Raw genomic sequence first — 19035 nt, 5'->3', positions numbered from 1 at the left:
ATCACAGGGTACTGTGATTAATTGGTGGTAGGAAAGTGTAGAACTTAAGAACTAGATTCAGAATGCATTGATTTCCATTTTTGCTCCACTGCTTGTTGCCTGGGTAATCTATAAACCTTTAATTCCTCATCTATAAGATGACTATAATGACATTACCTATTTTATGGGGTTATTCTGAGGATTAAATAAATTAGTGTATGAAAAGCACTTAGCACAGCACCTGGGCAATAGTAAGCACTTTAATAAATGTTAGCTCTTTTCAGTAGCACTGTGGTAAAAGTGTATGGTAGGGGCAACAGACATACAATTGAGGGCCAAAAAACAGGATCTAGAACTGCCAGGAAATGAATCATTTTGATAGAAGTTACCCCAGAGAAGAAGGTGTTAGGGCAGGAGGGAATGATTTAGGCCCAGCAAGGCACAGAGGTTGATAATGTATGGAGCGAGATCAGACTGCAGTGTCAATGCTCTGCATAGAGACAGAAGCAAGGGCCAAATTTTGAAGATCGTTATTGCTATGTCAAGGAAGTTGGAGTCCAAGCTAAAGGTGGTGGAAAAACACTGAGGAAATTTAAGCGGGGGAATGAAGAATTTTGATGAGGGGAATTATGGGAAACTCCTTCAGTTTTAAAAAAATAGCATTTTGTCAGCTGGGTAAAGAGTGACCAGAAAGTTATGAGGTTGAAGACAGGGAGACCAGTTAAGTTTTTGCATTAAACCAGGAGGAAATTGATGAGTGCCTTCATTAAGGCATTTATTTGCTCTAAAAAGAATAAAACCCATTAAATTTTTATAGACAATATTCAAGGATTCATAATCAGAGTAATTTGTGTAGTATTTATGCAGAATTGGCCAGTATATTTGTTCCTCTTAGGTTTTATTGTCTTTTAAAAATCATCCATTTTCCATTTAACTGTATTTAAAAAAAATATTTATCAGGAATGATACAAATTATATTATCAATAAGCAGTGTATTAATTATCTATAGGAAATTTATGTTTACCTTGAATAGATTATCATAGTTGATCTTATTCAGTAATAGTTAATTTAAGCCCCAGTCTGCTTTATTTTTAAAAATGAATAGATAAAGACCTAATACGATTTTAAATTGCTTGCCTGAAACATAGCCCAGTTGTCTTTGAGATGTGACTAGATGACTAACTTCCATTACTTAACTCTGCTTTTATGTCATCATTTTGAAGGGCTATAATCAAAATAGTGGTTTGAAGAACCTCTCTTTTACTTTCATTTTGTTAGATGAATTTGATCATTTTAGCATATCCCTTCATATTTTCCCTTTTTTATATCTCAGTGTTATATCAGAGTTTATGGCAATCTGACATTTTGCACAAACACACCAATTTGTCCTTCATAATAAGAACATTTTTTTCTCTCTAACAAAATCTGACATTTTATGGTAAATATCAAGCTATTAATCTACTTCTCTATTCCAAGCACACTTAATGCAACTTTTTCATCAAATCATAAATTCAAAATGTTGGTCATTATGTTAATGAAAAATATAGCACATCTTTAAATCTGGTTTTAGATTTTGGACGTGTTTTCAATATGAATTTGCGTTTAAGCTCAAATGGACAAAATATCACTGTTGCTATAGTTTTGGCTCACTCTGATTTTTAGCATGCCAGTTTATCGGTTATTTGGGGCACTTTAAAAACATGGGGAAAATGAGGATATTATGAAGCTTTAATTGGTTTCCTGATTTTGATTAATTTTCTTTAAATGATATTGGATAACTTGAATAAAATCATTAAAGAAGAGAATTTCAAAAGTGCATTTTTCTGGCTAAAGTTTTAAAACTAACTTTAAATTCGACTTAAGTAAACTTTTCATATTTTTCATGGGGATGTAAAGAGTCATGTTATAGCCATAGCACTAGCCAATAGAAATCTTTCTACTTAGACAATTAGAGATTTTAGAGTCAGAAATGTCCCATATCCTCTAGAGATACACTCTCAGGGAAACTATGAATATAGTGTTCTTTTTGTTGTTATCGATTTGTCTCACTGTTTTCTAAATAAAGTTAGCTAAATGATCAAGTGATCACTCTTTTAAAGCAATCTCATTTTTTTCCTCCATTGGTTAAAAAATAATGTTTCAGGTAATACCTTCTGTTTTGGACAGGAAGATTGTAGTCTAAACTAAGTCACCTTCTGAAAGAAATTCCAAGAAGCCAATATAGTTAAAAATGTTTATCGTTGAAATTAAGAAATTGAGGTAAAAATACATATTAAGAAACCATTTCTGATACCTTGATTTCCAATTATTTACATTGTAGGTAAAATTATAAATGGTAGATATTATAAAAATTTTTCTGTGATTATAAACAAATAAAAACATTTTATACAGAAATGCATATTTTTCATAACATCTGAACTCTACAGCATATGTAAATTTTATAGGGGAAAATAGTATTTTATGATCTGAAATTAGAAGGCACTTATAGTCTGTGATTATTGATTTATAAAAGAAATTCAAATAAATAAATAATTTTTTAATGTTTCTCAGAATAACATCTCTACCTCCTTCCTTTCATGGCTCTTAATAAAGATATATGAAGTCCTAAGAATACTCTTGTGCTGAATTTTGCTATTGCTATTCATTTATTCAGCAAATTTTTATTAAATGCTTAGTATGTACTATGTACCAAATACTGTTCTAGGTACTGGAATAATGCCGTGGACAATCTGAACAAGGCTACTATTCTCAAGGAGTTTACATTTTAGTGGGGAAAGATATTTTAACTAATGATCAACCAATCAGATAATTTCAGACTGAAGTATAAAAGAAGTAGGTTTACACAAGAGTATAGAATAAGGGAGAGGGCAGCTACTTTATATAAGTGTCTTAGAGAAGTGTGATATTTGAGGTGAGCTCTAGATGATAATGACCCAGCCACATGAAGACCAGTTGCCCAGTATCACTTAGAATGCTCTCCCTTTGTCTATACTTACTCCTGTCTCTGTAGGTCTTTCAGTTTCATTGGAAGGGGCCTGGAGTTGCTGGACGCTCTTCCTAGATAGAGAAATGCTGAGAAAATAGTCAGATACATTTGCAACTAATGCTAGTATCATTTCTTTCTGCTACCCCTGCATTTTTCTCCTGTCTGTTCTCAGTTCTTCTGCATGTTTTTAGTTACCAAGGAGTGATTTCTCGTCCCACATATGTTAATATAGAAAATAGGATACTTTTAATGGTTTTTTTTAATTAGAATTACCAAGTTCTAAAACACTATGTAATTTATAATTGTTATTACTGTTTCTGTCTACCCTGCCACAACCACTAAGAATCTTTTTTTCACTGATATATCAAGAACCTGACATGGTGCCCAGAATATAATAGATATTCAGTGAAATATTTGATGGATGAATACCTTGACACTCCAGAGAGAGAATATTGAGAGGGAATCTGCTTGAGTTAGTGTTTGCTTGGTCTTGTTCACCAATGCGACCAAATCTCCTTGTATCTGCCTTCCATTTTTATGCCTGTGCCTGACGACAGACTGTCTGACACAGTATCTTCCATAGGCTATCTCCTGTGGAACTTCCTATAGAAAGTCTCAGATGGAGAAACATTTTAAAAGATTTGCACAACACATTGTAATGCTGACTTTCCATTTGAACAACTAATATCAAATGCTGTTTAGCTTGAGTCCCCAGAACCCAAATGGTATGCTAAGTATAGAGACTGCTTGTGCCATCAATATTTACTCTTGAGTACAATTATATTAACAGATTAGTTACATATAGATAATATAATTAAAGTTTCAGAATGTTTTAGTGCTTTAGTTCATGATTGTAACTTGTAGAGCCTTCACTTGACTGCTTTATTTACTCAGATATTCTTTGGGAAAAAAGCAGGACATTGTAGATATTTTCATTTGGGTCTACGTTTTGCTTACTTGCCTCAAAACATGATTTTTTTTTCCAAGTTACTTAGCTATATGGACCCAGAAAGGGCAAGCAAACCATAATAAAATTCTGCAGTACCAGCTTGAATCATGTACTTTGCCAGTCTAAATTGATTTTAACACTGTTGGCTGTTCCCACTGTTTATGCATAACTTATCTTGAAGGAATGCAAAACCCTTTATAGGTTAAAGAATCAGAGTGATGATAATGATTTGCATTGAGAGTATGCAAAGAAATTAGTGGCAAGACCCATATTTGAATATGGATGTATTTTTTCCTCCCCCCAAAATGTATCACTTGTTTTTTAAAGATGTCTTGGCTCTGTTTCTCTCCCCAGTTGGAACTTTCTTCCTTTGTTTCCATTTTCTCGCTCTGCTCAATTTTGATTTCACTTCCAACAGTTTTTCCTCAATATGGAGCCTGTCCTGGAATAGAGATTTGACTGGTTGCTTTTGAAAATTCATGGGGCCCAAGCTGTTCTAGCTCCTTTTGGAACTTGTCAAGGACCCTTTGCACTCTTATGCTCTTGGACTAGGCAAAACCACTTACATTTTTACCTTCTGTATTTAGTGGGCCTGCCTGGTTCCATTGAATGCTTTTTGGATTTTCCTGTTGATTCCCTCTTCTTACTCCCTCGCAGACCCTGGTACCGTATGTGTCTGGTGTTGTGGTTTATCTGTACCTGTTCATGTTTCGGTATTCAAGAGGAGGATAATTTTTCATTTACCTTTGTTGAAATTGTTTTCTATGTATTTTCTTTCTGCAGTTTACTTGTCATAGATAGGTAGGTAGGTACGTAGATAGATAGATAAATAGATAGATATTGAGTTTTTTTTTTTAAGGTGGAAACTCAGGGATATTAAAAAACGATGCTACCACTGCCACTGTCCACCTAGAACTCGGCCTCACAGATTATATTTCTTAATTTCCAAGTAGTTAACTTGTTTTGATTATATCCAAAATTATAACTTTAATTTTGATTTTAATCTGATAGTATAGTACATAAAATCACTACCATTTGGAATTTTTAAGTAGTTTCTCTGCATAAGGTACACTGTCTACTTTTCTAAATGCCCTGTGGATTTAACAGAAGATTTGTTTTCCTATTTTATATGCTCCTGATTCTTTCTGCTCTGTTTTTAACAGACCTTTTTGGAAGTTCAGTCTGTAGTTGCTGTCTGTACTGCCTCACATTACATACTCGTCTTACGTTCTTTGTTTAGATTAACATTCCCACCCCTTCACTGAAAGTGCATTTGTTTGTTACCCACCAAGTTGATGCTGTCAAATTTAATGGTCATAGTCCCATCCTCGTCTTACTCAACCAACAAAACCAGCCACTACTTTCCTCTTGCAAGATTCCTTTTCCTTGGCATCCTTGGCACAATACTCTCCTGGTTTCCTCCTACTTAATTGTTCACTTTTTTGCTGTTGTTGTTAGCTCTCATAATGGGGTGGCCCTAAACATCCTCTTAGAAGTTTTAAATGAGTCATATCCAGTCTTCACCAAGCCTTCTCACCTTTCACTCTAAATTATGTGCCCATCAACTTGGTTTTGCCTCCATGGCTACTACTCTTGTGCAAGCTACAATCATGTCATAACTAGAAAAATCCAGTATCCTTCTTTCTAATGTTCCTGCTTTCCTCTATCATCTCTTTCCCACCCAGCAGCCAGAATGATATTTCTCTTGAGAGTTAGATCATGTCATTTCATGGTTCAGGCCTTATAACATGTCCCAAGCTCTTTATCATACCAAGGACCTAGGTGAATTAACCCCCGCTTGTCACTCTGAACTTATTTTTAACTTCTCTGCCCCTAGCTCACAATACTCCAGCTCCTGTGACTTCAGTTTCTCAAACATCTCTAGCCTAAGTGTATTCCCTAAGCCTGGAATCCTCTACTGACAGATCTTTGTGTGGCTTTACCATTCTTATTATTTGTATGTCCTGCTCATGTATCATGTCTTCAGTGAGGCTGCCCCTACCTGCCTAATCTCAACTAGCTACATATCCTTCCACTGCATCACATCACTTTGTTTTTCTTCAGAACACTTACCATTGTCGAAAATTATGATAATCCACTTATGAGTCTACCTGGTTATTTTTTGCCCCCTGCTATTGGGATGCAAACTCCAAGAGACCAGGGACTTTGTCTTATTTACAAGGTTGTCACGAGCTCCTAGAACAGAGCTTGCTTAAGCAGTATTTCTTTGAATAGTTCTTCATGATTTGAATGACTGAATAAATTAATTTTTGTCTGCTTGATCAGATAGGTTATTAAAGAGATATACATATTAAATTTTATTCTTTAATTATGTTATCTAATTCTCCTTATAAGTCCAGACATTGTGTTTTCACTTATTTGGCCTGTGTTTTTGGTGCATATAGGTTTATTATTTTTATTCAATTTTTGGGCCTTATACATTTTATTTGACCAGGTTTTGATTTTGAATTTCACTTTGCTATTGATATTATCCTTCATGCCTTCATTGTTGTTGTTTCTAAGAGCCAATTTTTTTTCACAGTCCTTTATATTTTGGATATAAGTGTGTCACTGCTATAGATGTGCTTTCTGTAAAAAACATAAAGCTAAATTATGCTTTTTAATGTGCTATGGAAATCTCTCTCTTTTGATGAGGATTCAGACTGTTCACATTTAGTGCAATTGCTTCTATATACTTTATCTTATTCCTTTATTTTTAATTTATTTTATGTTATATGTATTATTTATTTATTTATTTCATTTCTCTTTTCCATACATTTGCTAATTTATTCAAGCCTTTATGAAGTCCTTTTTCTTCTTTTTCATTTAGATATTTCTCAACACGGTCTAAGTTTACCTTCCTATTCCAATTTATCTTAAACCAATTTCATTGATTATGATTTCAAAATAATTATCCTTTTGAAGATTATCCAGTTCTCAATTGCTGTATTCAGAATCATCTTTCCATGGATTTAAGTTACTGTTGACAATATTGTTTGATAAGCTCTGTTTCTAAGATACTCTCATGGACAGTACCTGGAGAGAAAACTCATCTGTATCTTTTCCATTTTAAAAGATGTTTTTTCTTAAATCTTTTAAAACATTTTCACCTAGAACCAATCTCCTACAGCAATTGTCTTTCCTCGGTGTCTGAATGCTCTGTAATTCTTCAAATGCCTAGAAGCTTTTTAGAAATGAATGTTATTATATTTAAGCTTTCATGTATATACCAAAAATTTAACCATTTTCTCGACTGGCTGTAATTCTTTATTTTACATAAGAAACAATATTTCTTATTTTAGAATGTCATTTCAATTCCTTGCCCTGAAAGCTGGGACAATTGTGAGACTCATTTCCTTTCTTTTCCTTCACTCATGGATTATATCCTCCTCTGCATTTTGTCTAATGTCTGAATATGGTTTTTCCATACATTTTGTATAGTTTTCTAGTTCTGTAAGACAAGAGAGAAATCTCATCCTTGTTAGTCCATTTTCACTGGAAGTGGAAATTGTATTACATGTTTTTGAAAATTTTTCATAAAAGATTATTAAAGGAGAAGATTTCAAGAACTCAATTGTTTAGCTTCAGCTATCTGGGAAAATTCACTTATGTTGACCAGCTCCTTTATACATGATGTAAAAGTATAATATTTACTGTATTATACTATATATCAGATATTATGGCAATAATTTTATTTCTATTAATTGAGTTAGTCTTTTCTCTAACACATGAGGTAGATGCTCTTATTATTGCCATTCACATATGGGACAAAAATAGGTTAAATAGTTTCCTAAAATATTTACATCTAGTAAGTGAAAAAGTTGGATTTTCTCTGTTTCTCTATCTAAATAGATATTCTCTATTCAGATGCTGCATTATTGACTAGTACACTATATAATACTTCCTCAAGAAACGTGTTACAGTATGATCTCTATAATGTCAACAAAAATGGAGAACAGGGCTTCCCTGGTGGCGCAGTGGTTGAGAGTCCGCCTGCCGATGCAGGGGACACAGGTTCGTGCCCCGGTCCGGGAAGATCCCACATGCCACGGAGCGGCTAGGCCCGTGAGCCATGGCCGCTGAGCCTGTGCGTCCGGAGCCTGTGCTCCGCAAGGGGAGAGGCCACAACAGTGAGAGGTCCACGTAACAAAAAAAAAAAAAAAAAAAAATGGAGAACAATTTTAGCCTATTGATTTATTTCTCTTCTCAAAATTCATTAACATGAAAATATAAACTGAAGTGATGTATTTTATCCTTGCAGGGGTTTATAACAAAATAGTTGTATGCAGCTTCCCTAGACAAGAATATAGAAGAAAAACTAGTTCCCTCAGTTTCCTTAATACAGTTGAAATTAAGTTTTTTTGGCACACAAGCAATTATCAATTGTATTGATAGAAAAATGTGATAATTATTAGATGAAGAAACTTATTTGCATGTTTTAGCTAGACACATTTAATATGTCATAGGATTTCACATGAAAGTTTTAGCATGCATTACTGAAGTAATTTTATAATAGTTTTCTTTTTTTCACATCTTTATTGGAGCATAATTGCTTTACAATGTTGTGTTAGTTTCTGGTGTACAACAAAGTGAATCAGCTATATGTATACATATATCCCTGTGTCCCCTCCCTTTTGAGCCTCCCTCCCACCCTCCTTATCCCACCCCTCTAGGTTGTCCAGAGCATGGAGTTGATCTCCCTGTGCTGTGCAGCAGCTTCCCACTAGCCATCCACTTTACATTTGGTAGTGTGTACATGTCAGTGCTACTCTCTCACTTCATCCCAGCTTCCCTCCCCGCCCACCCCATCCGTGTCCTCAAGTCCGTTCTCTATGTCTGCGTCTTTATTCCTGCCTTGCCACTAGGTTCATCAGTACTGTTTTTTTAGATTCCATATATAATAGTTTCCTTAAACCATTTAATGTTAGAGCCTGTGCAGAGGTCATCAGCAGTTGGTTATATTAGGTGTTCTCAATGAAATTTTGATTCCAGCACATATGATTTATAATATGGTGATCCAAATTTCTTGATGATTTAAAAATATTGTATTTACAAATGCCATGAAGCATCACCACTTTGAAGAAGAGCATAGATTCAGTAAGTCTCAAACTTTCTTTTATTTTGATTTTTCAGATTGCATTCTCACAACACAATACAATCATGGATCTTGTGCAGTTTTTTGTCACCTTCTTCAGGTAATTTGCTTTTACTGACTTTGAATTTGTTAAACCTATATTCTGATGTATGTTCTATCAATCTGTTAGGTAATTTATCAGTTCTTTAACCTTAAATATGACACAGTGTGTCTTGAATAGTTTTATATACTTAAATATATACCACAGAGCAGAAGAAATATACTTGACATATACTTTTGCCAGTTTATTTTGCTGTAGTACTATTTAATAGCTAATTGATTCAGTGGAAAGAGGATGATAACCCTGTGTCCCCCTGTCATATAAGTAACTAAAGCCTGTTTTAATTAATAAAATTAACAGTGCATTCACTGTATTGATTAGGTCCATCTCCTAGCATTAAAATCCATATCAATTCAATTATTTCTTAGATTTCTTAGGTAATTATTATATGTGCTTAGCAATGTGATGAAATCTGTAGGGGATGAGAAAAAGTATGTATTTTCTGCCCTCAGAGAGCTTATAATCTGGAAGTACTAAATATGACTTAGGATATAGCATAATTTCCTAGAATATTAGTTATTTGAGATATTAATAGTAGGTTCATTAAAAAGTGTTCCATAATTAAATACATTTGGAAAATGCTGTGTATACTGAAGTTAAATAGGGCTTTTTTGGTTTGTTTTTAACTGACATTACTTCTCAGAGTTTTTTTTTTTTCTCACAGTTTTTAATATGTTAATTTGCAGTGTATCTTTCTAAAAGAGAGGGCGGAGTTTGTAGCATTTCTGAAAACCTAAAAGCTCTCTTCGTAGAACATCTATTTTCATTTCCATGGGATGTAAATAAGGAAACACTGGCGAGGAGAAGCGGTTGAGTTTTAGTGGTAGAATATCTGTGTGATGGCACCTGAGATCATCTGGATTAGAAAGAATGTTATTTTTGTTAACATGATTATGTTGTGTACTGCTTATACTGGTCCACTAGGTGCCTTTGTGTAAATTAGACAATGGTGCCTCCTTCTGGCAGGCATAGCCCCACATCAGAGCACACAACTTTACAAACAGTGCATGTAATTTTGACCTTCACTCACCAAGTTGTCTGGTCTGCGTTGAACAGCAAAGAACCTGTTAAACCAAATCCTTGACACAGATGATATGCCAAGCACTTTCCTCAACACCAAAGTAACCATTATTGGTTATCTTATAACGACACCATACAATCCTAATACCTTATCCACAGAAGTTAGCAAACATTTTCTGTAAAGAGCCAGTTAGTAAATATTTCAAGATTTGTGGGTTATAAGGTCTCTGTTGCATCTAAACAACTCTGCTGTTGTGGTGCTAAAGCAGCCTCAGCCAGTATGGAAACAAATGGGAGTGGCTATGTTCCAATAAACCTTTATTGTAAAAACAGCTGCTATGCTGAATTCTGCCTGTGGACATAATTTGCCCAACCCCTGATCTAACTTATGCCTGAATACCTTTAATGACAGGAAACACACCATCTCTTGAGATACCATTTTCTATCTTCAGATAACTAATTGTTCTTTATAATTGAGATGAAATCTGCCTCCCTGTAATAGCTCTTCTCATTTACCCATATGGGCCCATACATAACAAGTCTAATCTCTCTCATCTCCATTTGCAGCCCTCTAGTTTTCTAAACTCTTTTCTCCAATTTACACATTCTCTGTTCGTTTATTCATTTCTTGTTGTCAAAATCCTTGCCATGTTGGTCACTTTGCTCTGAAAACAATCATGTTTGTCTTTGTCACTTAAAAAGTATTAATTTCCAGAATTTAACGCTAAATCATATTTATCACTAATATGTGCAAAGTCTATTCATACTTTAAATTTGTCCCTTAAAAATGAAATTTGAGGAAACAACTTTTTTTTTATTAATTAATTTTTTTGGCTGTGTTGGGTCTTCATTGCTGTGCACGGGCTTTCTCTCTAGTTGCAGGAAGCAGGGACTACTCTTTGCTGTGGTGTGCGGGCTGCTCATTGCGGTGGCTTCTCTTGTTGTGGAGCACAGGCTCTGGGTGTGCGGGCTTCAGTAGTTGTGGCACGTGGGCTCAGTAGTTGTGGCTCGCGGGCTCTAGAGCGCAGGCTCAGTAGTTGTGGTGCACAGGCTTAGTTGCTCTGCGGCATGTGGGATCCTCCTGGACCAGGGCTCGAACCCGTGTTCCCTGCATTGGCAGGCGGATTCTTAACCACTCCGCCACCAGGGAAGTTCCAAGGAAACATCTTAAATATATTTACCGTTCTCTGATTTTGTACTTCTGGATATTAAGGGATATTAAGCCTATTAATTAGGTTACAATGTTTTTGGAAAAGTATTAGAAGTTGTAATTGAATGAGCCTTATTTAATGCATAAAAATAAAAGTTTTTGACAGAATAATGTGGATGTTAATATTCTAAAAAGTTTAGTTTTGTGTAAAAATTCACAAAGCTGAGTATATATGTAAATTATTTAAATGTTTAGGGTTTTATTTTAAGCTTTTGAATTTGTGTGCATGTTTAAGTTCAATAACTCTTTTATTAAGTAAAAGAAAGCTAGTGTTAATGTGTACCATGTCTTAGAGATGATCCTATTTATTATGTTGTCATCACGGGCAAAGTAATGTAAAATATTCTAAGCATTGTGTGAGATAAAGTATATTTAATGGGTTTTTTATCATTTAAATTTTTCTAGTATTAAAATGTAAATTAGACAGTTTTCTAATTGTCTCATTGTTAAGAAAAGAAAATGTACAAATACTTTTAAGTTTATTATTTTTAATAAAGCCACTGTTAAATTTTAAAAGAGAGTTTTAGACAGGTCAGCATTCATGGACATCCTTCAATCAGGCCACTATTACTGCTATTGCTGTTTCTGAGTTATTGAAGTAGCATAGGTGAATGTGTCAGCCTTTCAGTTTAGCCATGGTTTGATGGAGTCCAGTTCATAAGCTTTGTGTCAGTTTTTTACTTTTATATTGGGCATAGTTCTGGTGGTAAACATAATTGAGTCAGTACTAGGAAGATCGCTTACAGGCATAGCCTGGCTCTGATCTTAGCTTTCTGTGCCATCTTAAGTAGGTCACCTAGCATCTTTAAATCTCAGTCTTTTCATATCTAGAATTAAAGGATGTTGTTGTTAGAGTGTGTACTATAATATAGTGAATGATTAGAAAACTGAAAGGAATTATTTTAAAAATAAATACTTTTTTTCTGGTATGTAAAATGGAAAAGTAAGTCTGTGTGAATCTGAATTTTAAAAGAATAAGCCTGGTAAATTAAATGGGAGATATATCAGGGACCACTACCCCTATACCATTTAGATTTTTAATGGTGGTTCTAATTTTCACTGTCCCACTGGAATTACATAATGTTTTTGATTTACCATCTTGACCAGATGGCGGGTATTTTCAGAGGTTGCCACTTGGTCTTTCCCACTATGATAGATCTTACCCCACAGGCCAGGGATGCAATGTAGGGGCTACTCTAATCACCTTGTACATAAATTCTAATTATACACTTGAGAAGTAGGGAAATTATCACTGGGTGGATGCATAGACACAGTTGGCCCACTATGATCTAGAATTTAGCCAGAATTTCTTACCTGGACCCTGGAGATACCCCAAGTCTAACAAGGGTTCATGATGGTATTTTAGTCCTTGGGTATCTCTGTGATCTCTAACCCTGTGTCTTACAGTAATCAAAATATCTACTTACTCCTCTTGCACTGTGTACATACCCGTGTATATACCTGTGTATATACCCAAATATACACAGGGCTCTTTGTAAAGGAATCATACACAGGTCCCTTTGGGGATCATTTTATACACTTTCCAAGATGTTTCAAAGTGTCTTTTCTTCTATGGACTCAGCCACCTATTCAGTGGGTTCTGGATTTGTAAATTAACTCATCTGGGAACTGAGCAGAGGATCATGATTTTCTCTTGGCAACAACCCTCAGCCTTTGTTCCTCCGTTCCTACTTACAACAGAAGTAAATGTTAAATAGCACCGTTGTTGGCTGCCCATCTATTTTGCCTCTCGAGATAGATACCATCCATTATTAATCATCCCACAGCTCGTTGTGGGCCAACACCCTTGGCTGCTCCTCCAGTCTTGTTCAACTTTATCCTCATTGTAGACCCTGGTTCTGTCAGTTAGGCACTGACCCTTGATCTTTTTTACTTTGGGGCCCCATCACTTAACACCTCCCTTTGTCACTGCCTCTCCTGTTGTCAGCTCTGGTCTGCAGAAGAAAGCCACCAGTGAACTTCTTAGTGAAGCTGGTGCCCCTTTCACCAGCAAATTTCTCATGGCCTTGGTGACTGGTACGTCCCATAGAAAGTAATCTACCGGCCTTACATAATATATCCATTCCGGTACATTCCCTCCTGTCAGCTTTATAATTCTTTTCTCTTTCATCTTCTAGGGCAACTCAGGCTTTTCCATTTCACTTTGCCTTGGCCAGTGCTTTTTCCAGGCTTATAAGAATTACTTCCTTATCAAGTTTTGCCCCATCCACTGGAGTCCTCCATAGGGTATTATATCACGTGGTCCTGAGACTATGCATCAAAATTCATGAATTCTTGTTTATCCAGGCTTACATTCCATCCCCTTTGATCAGATATCACCAAAATCCAATTCCTGACATGATCTCCTGGCTGCTGCCAGTACATGCTAGCCAATTCTTGCAGCTTTTTCAAGTATATAATCTTTTCCCTTTCTTTTCAGGCCAAGATACATTATTCTGTTATTAAATTCAGTTATTAGTCTAGCAATCAGGAGAGGAGGTGGTGGCAGCCTTTAGGGGGGTGACCCTATTGTCTATTACTAGAAAGGGAGTGTAGAACCAACATCCTCAGAAACGTCTGTCTAGATAGTCCATTCTAGGTATTCCTATCCCATATTTCAAGAGCTCCAGTTTTCCAACAGTGGCCATTGTCTTTGCGTAAGAGGACTGCTTTGGCTGAGCAGTCTATCATCTCTGGAGCTCTGCAATTCTAACAATTAGATCATCAGTCTACTGCTCGTTCATATTGGCTCCTCCACTGTCAAGAGGTAAGGGCCTGATTTAAAGCTATAAAAGAGACTCTCTAGCTCGTATATTTAGCCTGTAATGTTTATTAGTGGCCTTCAGTCTCTCATTATCCCTCTGTAGGGTCAATACAAACATAGCAGTAGTCAGCCAACTCCACTCTCTTTTGAAAGCCTTTTCCCCAGGTCACCACTGGTGAAATTTTTACCAATTGAAGCCTTCTTCCAGGGACTGTCTGTGTCTCATCTAGCAACATGGATGGTTTCTTTTTAGCCTGCCAAATAGTGAGTGAGCCAGTTTCAAATCCCCATTTTACCTCCTGATTGCTCAAGACCACAAGTCCTCAGAGAAGTAGACCAAAATGGCATTAGCCATGCAGTAAATGTATTAGGGGGAACTCCTGTGAGGGAAAGAGCAAGGGAGGTGAGAGATCTTTTAGACCACAGTGCCAACCTGACCTTCGTGAAGTAGAGCAGGAGGAAAGGAAAGTTGAATGAAAGAGCCTGAAAGTTTGACAAGACCAATGGTGAGTCCTCGAGCCAAACTCTGTATCCTAACAGAGGAGTTATGCATCTCTCAGGATCAGGCCTTCCTTACTGTCACTGCCATGCTCAGTCATTGACTGAGGACAGCTCTCAGGAAGTGTGGCCTCAGTGTGAATACAGTGATAGATTGCCTTTATATTTTTCCACTTTAATATTACGTTTTTTTAGTACAAACTGGTTAGAATTTTCAATTTTTCTTATGAATTGTTGTGGTTTTCCCTTTAATATTTTGATTGTGGTAAAATACATATAATATAAAAATTGCCATCTTAACCATTTTTAAGTGCACAATTCAGTGATGTTAAGTACATTTACATTATTGTGCAGCTATTTACACTCTCCATCTGCAGAACTCCTTTTATCTTGCAAAACTGCAACTCTATACACATTAAACAGTAACTCCCTATCTCCTCTTCCCCAGCCGCTGACAACCACCATTCTGCTTTCCGTCTGCATGATCTTTACTACTCTAGGTATCTTATATAAGTGATATCATATAATGTTTGTCCTTTTGTGACTGGCTTATTTCACTTAGCATGATGTTCTCAAAGCTCATCCATGTTGTGATATATGTCAGAATTTCTTTTCTTTTAAGGCTGAGTAATATTCCATTGTATGTATATACCACATTTTGTTTATCTATTCATCTGTTTATGGACACGAGTTGCTTCCATGTTTTAGCTATTGTAAGTAATGCTTCTATGAACATGAGTGTACAAATATGTATTCAAGATTTTGCTTTCAATTCTTTTGGATATATTCCCAGAAGAGAAATTCCTAGGTCATATGGTAATTCTATTTTTAATTTTTTGAAGAACCTCCATACTGTTTTCCATAGCAGTTGTACTGTTTGCATTCTCACCAGCAGTGCACAAGGATTCCAGTTTTTCCATATTCTCTCCAACACTTGTAATTTTCTTTTTCTTTCTTTTCTTTTTCCTTTTTTTTTTTTTGATTGTAGCCATCCCAGAGGGTGCAACTTGGTATCTCATTGTGGTTTTGATGTACATTTCTCTAACGATTAGTGCTGATAAGCACTTTTTCATGTGCTTATTTGCCATTCATATATCTTCTTTGTAGAAATGTCTGTTTAAGTCTTTTGTCCATTTTTATGCTAGTATCACACTGTCTTGATTACTGTAGCTTTGTAGTAAATTTTGAAATCAAGAAGTGTGGGTCCTCCATCTTTGCTCTTTTTCAAGATTTTTTGGGCTACTTGGGGTCCCTTGAGGTACTAAAATTCATATGGATATGGAAATAATCATGTGAGTTTTTTCCCTTTCTCTTTGTTAATATGGAGTATTACATTTATGCTTTTCATATGTTAGACCATCCTTGCATTCCAGGAATAAATTGTACTTGGTCATAGTATATAATTCTTTTAACAATAATTTCCCCTTTTCTGCATCATTGTTCAAAATGGATATTAGTACTTTTCTTTTTGTGTGTCTTTGTCTGACTTTGGTATCAGGATAATGCTGGCCACATAGGATGACTTAGGGATTGTTTTCTACTCTTTAATGTTTGGAACAATTTGAGAAGGACTGGTATTAGTTCTTCTTAAAATTTTTAGTGGAATTAATCAGTGAAGCCATCAGGTCCCAGGCTTTTCTTTGTCAGGAGATTTTTGATTACTGATTCAATCTCCTTACTAGTCATAGTTCTATTCAGTCCTTCTATTTTTTCATGATTCAGTCTTGGTAGGTTTTGTGTTTCTAGGAATTTGTCCATTTCATCTAGGTTATACAATTTGTGTACAGCTCTTCATAGTGCACTCTAATAAATCCCTTTTATTATCATAGGATCAGTAGTAATATCTATACTATATTTATTTTTATTTATTTTTGGTAAGTTGAATCTTCTCTCTTTCTTTTCCTTAGTAAATCTAGCCAAAAGTTTGTCAATTTTGTTGATTGGTTTGAAGAACCAACTGTTGGTTTTGTTGGTTTTTCTCTATTATTTTACTACTTTCTATTTCATTTATCTGTTTTAATCTTTATTACAATATTTCCTTCCTTCTGCTAACTTTGGGTTTAGTTCTTTTTCTAGTTCCTTAGGTTTAATGTCAGGTTGTTGATTTGAGATCTTTCTTGTTTTTCAATGTAAACATTTATAGTTAAACATTTCCTCCTTAGCACTGCTTTTACTGCATCCCATCAGTTTTATTTTGTTCTGTTTTCATTTTCATTTGTCTCTAAGTACTTTCTAATTTCCCTTGTGATTTCTTCTATGAGCTGTTGGTTGTTCAAGAGTATGTTGTTTCATTTCCCCAAATTTGTGAGTTTTCCAGGTTTTCTTCTGTTATTGATTTCTGACTTTATTCTGCTGTAGTTAAAGGAGATACTTTTCATGATATCTGTTTTTTTTAATTTATTGAGGAAATTTGTGACCTAAAATATGGTATATCCCGGACAATATCTCATGTGCACTTGAGAAGAATGTGTATCCTGTTGTTCTGAATAGTGTTTTACATATGTCCTTTGAATGTAGTTGGTTTATTGTGTTGTTCAAATCCTCTGTTTCCTTACTTATGTTTGTCTGGTGTTCCTATCCATTTATTAAGAGTGGAGTTGAATTGCTGTTTTAACCATTTTGAATTCTCTATGTCTTTATTGAAATTTTTGTCTTAATTTATAACTTGTTTTATATAAACTTAGATATAGTATCATTTTGTTAGAATTTCCATGGTAAATCTATTTTCATTTCTTTACTTTCAATATTTTTTATTTTACTAGATTTTAAATGTGTTTCATGTACACAAATATCTGGACATTGTTTATCCAGTTGTAATAATCTGAAAATCTCTGACTTTTAAAGAAACAGATTTAGTGAATTTCTATTTATTGCAATTATTGTTGTATTTTAATTTTTTTCTCCATCTTTTCACCTTTTAAAATGCTTTCTCAAGCAATCTTTTTTTCTTCTCCCCTGCTTTCTATTAAATTGAATGTCCTTTTAATATTCTTTAATTGTTTTTCCTTTTAGCAGTTTAGGAATTATACATTTCATATTTTTTCTTTAATGAATGCCCTTAAATTTTAACATGTATTTTTTTCCTAACCAGTAATAATGTTAATTGGTGTCTTTTTTTACTTCTGAATCATATAAGAACACTAGAAAATTTGAAACTTTCACTTTTACATACAATTGTCTAATTTTAAATTCATTTTCTAATTTTATTTTTTAAAATAGCCTTATTGAGATATAATTCATATACAGTACAATTCAGCCATTTAAAGTGCACAATTCAATAGCTCTGCAACCATTATCACAGTCAATTTTAGAACATTTTCATCACCTCAAAAAGAAACTGTGTACCCATTTGCAGTCACTTCCCATCCCTCTCCCACACCCTAAGTTTTAGGCAATCACTAATCTAGTTCCTGTATATAGATATTCCTATTCTGAACATTTTCATATACTAATTAAAATCATACAATATTCGTTCTTTTGTGACAAGCTTCTATCACTTATCACAGTGTTTACAGGGTTTATCCATATGTTGTATGTATCAGTATATCATTGCTTTTTATTGCTAAATACCATTCCGTTGTATGGATATGACACATTTTATTTCTCCTTTTTCAGTGATGGGCATTTGAGTGTTTTCCTCTTTTTGGCTCATGTGAATTATGCCACTATGAACATTTGTGTCCATGTTTTTGTGTGGCGATACGTTTTTATTTTTCTTGAGTATATACCTAGGAGTGGCATTGATGGGTCATATAGTAACTCTAGATTTAACATTGTGAGAAACTGGCAAACTATTTTCCAAAGAAGATGTGCCATTCTACATTCTCACCGGGAATGTATGAGGGTTCCAATTTCTCTATATTCTCAGTAACACTTCTTTTTATCTATTTTTTATTATAGCCATCTTAGTGCATATAAAGTGCCAAAAGAGATGATGATGCTATTTTGGAGGATCCAGAAAGGATTTTAATTATTTAGAGGAATTTAAAGAATAGAAAAAGAAAGAAAAATTAGGAGTTAAGCAATTAAAAAACAAGAATAATCAAAGATGACCCTATAGAAGTGAACATGTGAGTGGGAAGAATAATGAAAAATAAACAGTGTGATTAAGATTTGGGGAAATAAAACAATGATGTTGTCCATGAAGATATTTCAAAAGAGAAAAAGGAAGGATTTAACTCCCTACAGGGAGAGAAGTAAACCGAAATCATTGGTAACAGAATGCCTACATCAAAGTGGCATATCCCAGAAGGAGTATGTGGTATAAAAAAATTTTTTTTATATGGTGCAAGAGCGAAGAACTCTGGGAAGAATGAAAAATAGAAGTCCTCCTTTTCAAAAGTGAGATTATGATAATGGGTATGTTAATAGAAATGAGGCCTTAAGATATAGATTTCTCTAAGTAGAAACCATAAATTACATCTTATTATACTG

At 34.7% G+C, this 19035-nt stretch overlaps 1 protein-coding gene across 1 annotated transcript in view; it reads left to right on the top strand.

Annotated features, from left to right (window-relative positions):
• ATRNL1 (attractin like 1) overlaps positions 1–19035 on the top strand; it is a 696121-nt gene that overhangs the window by 300754 nt on the left and 376332 nt on the right. Inside the window, exon 25 of the mRNA XM_081236563.1 lies at positions 9048–9109. Coding sequence (XP_081092689.1) covers positions 9048–9109 — 62 coding nt within the window. The remainder of the gene's footprint in view (positions 1–9047; positions 9110–19035) is intronic.

This window comes from Mesoplodon bidens (assembly GCF_964165515.1).
Source record: "Mesoplodon bidens genome assembly, chromosome: 1".
NCBI classification, from domain to species: Eukaryota; Metazoa; Chordata; class Mammalia; order Artiodactyla; family Ziphiidae; genus Mesoplodon; species Mesoplodon bidens.
This window is presented reverse-complemented; position numbering and strand designations above follow the sequence as displayed.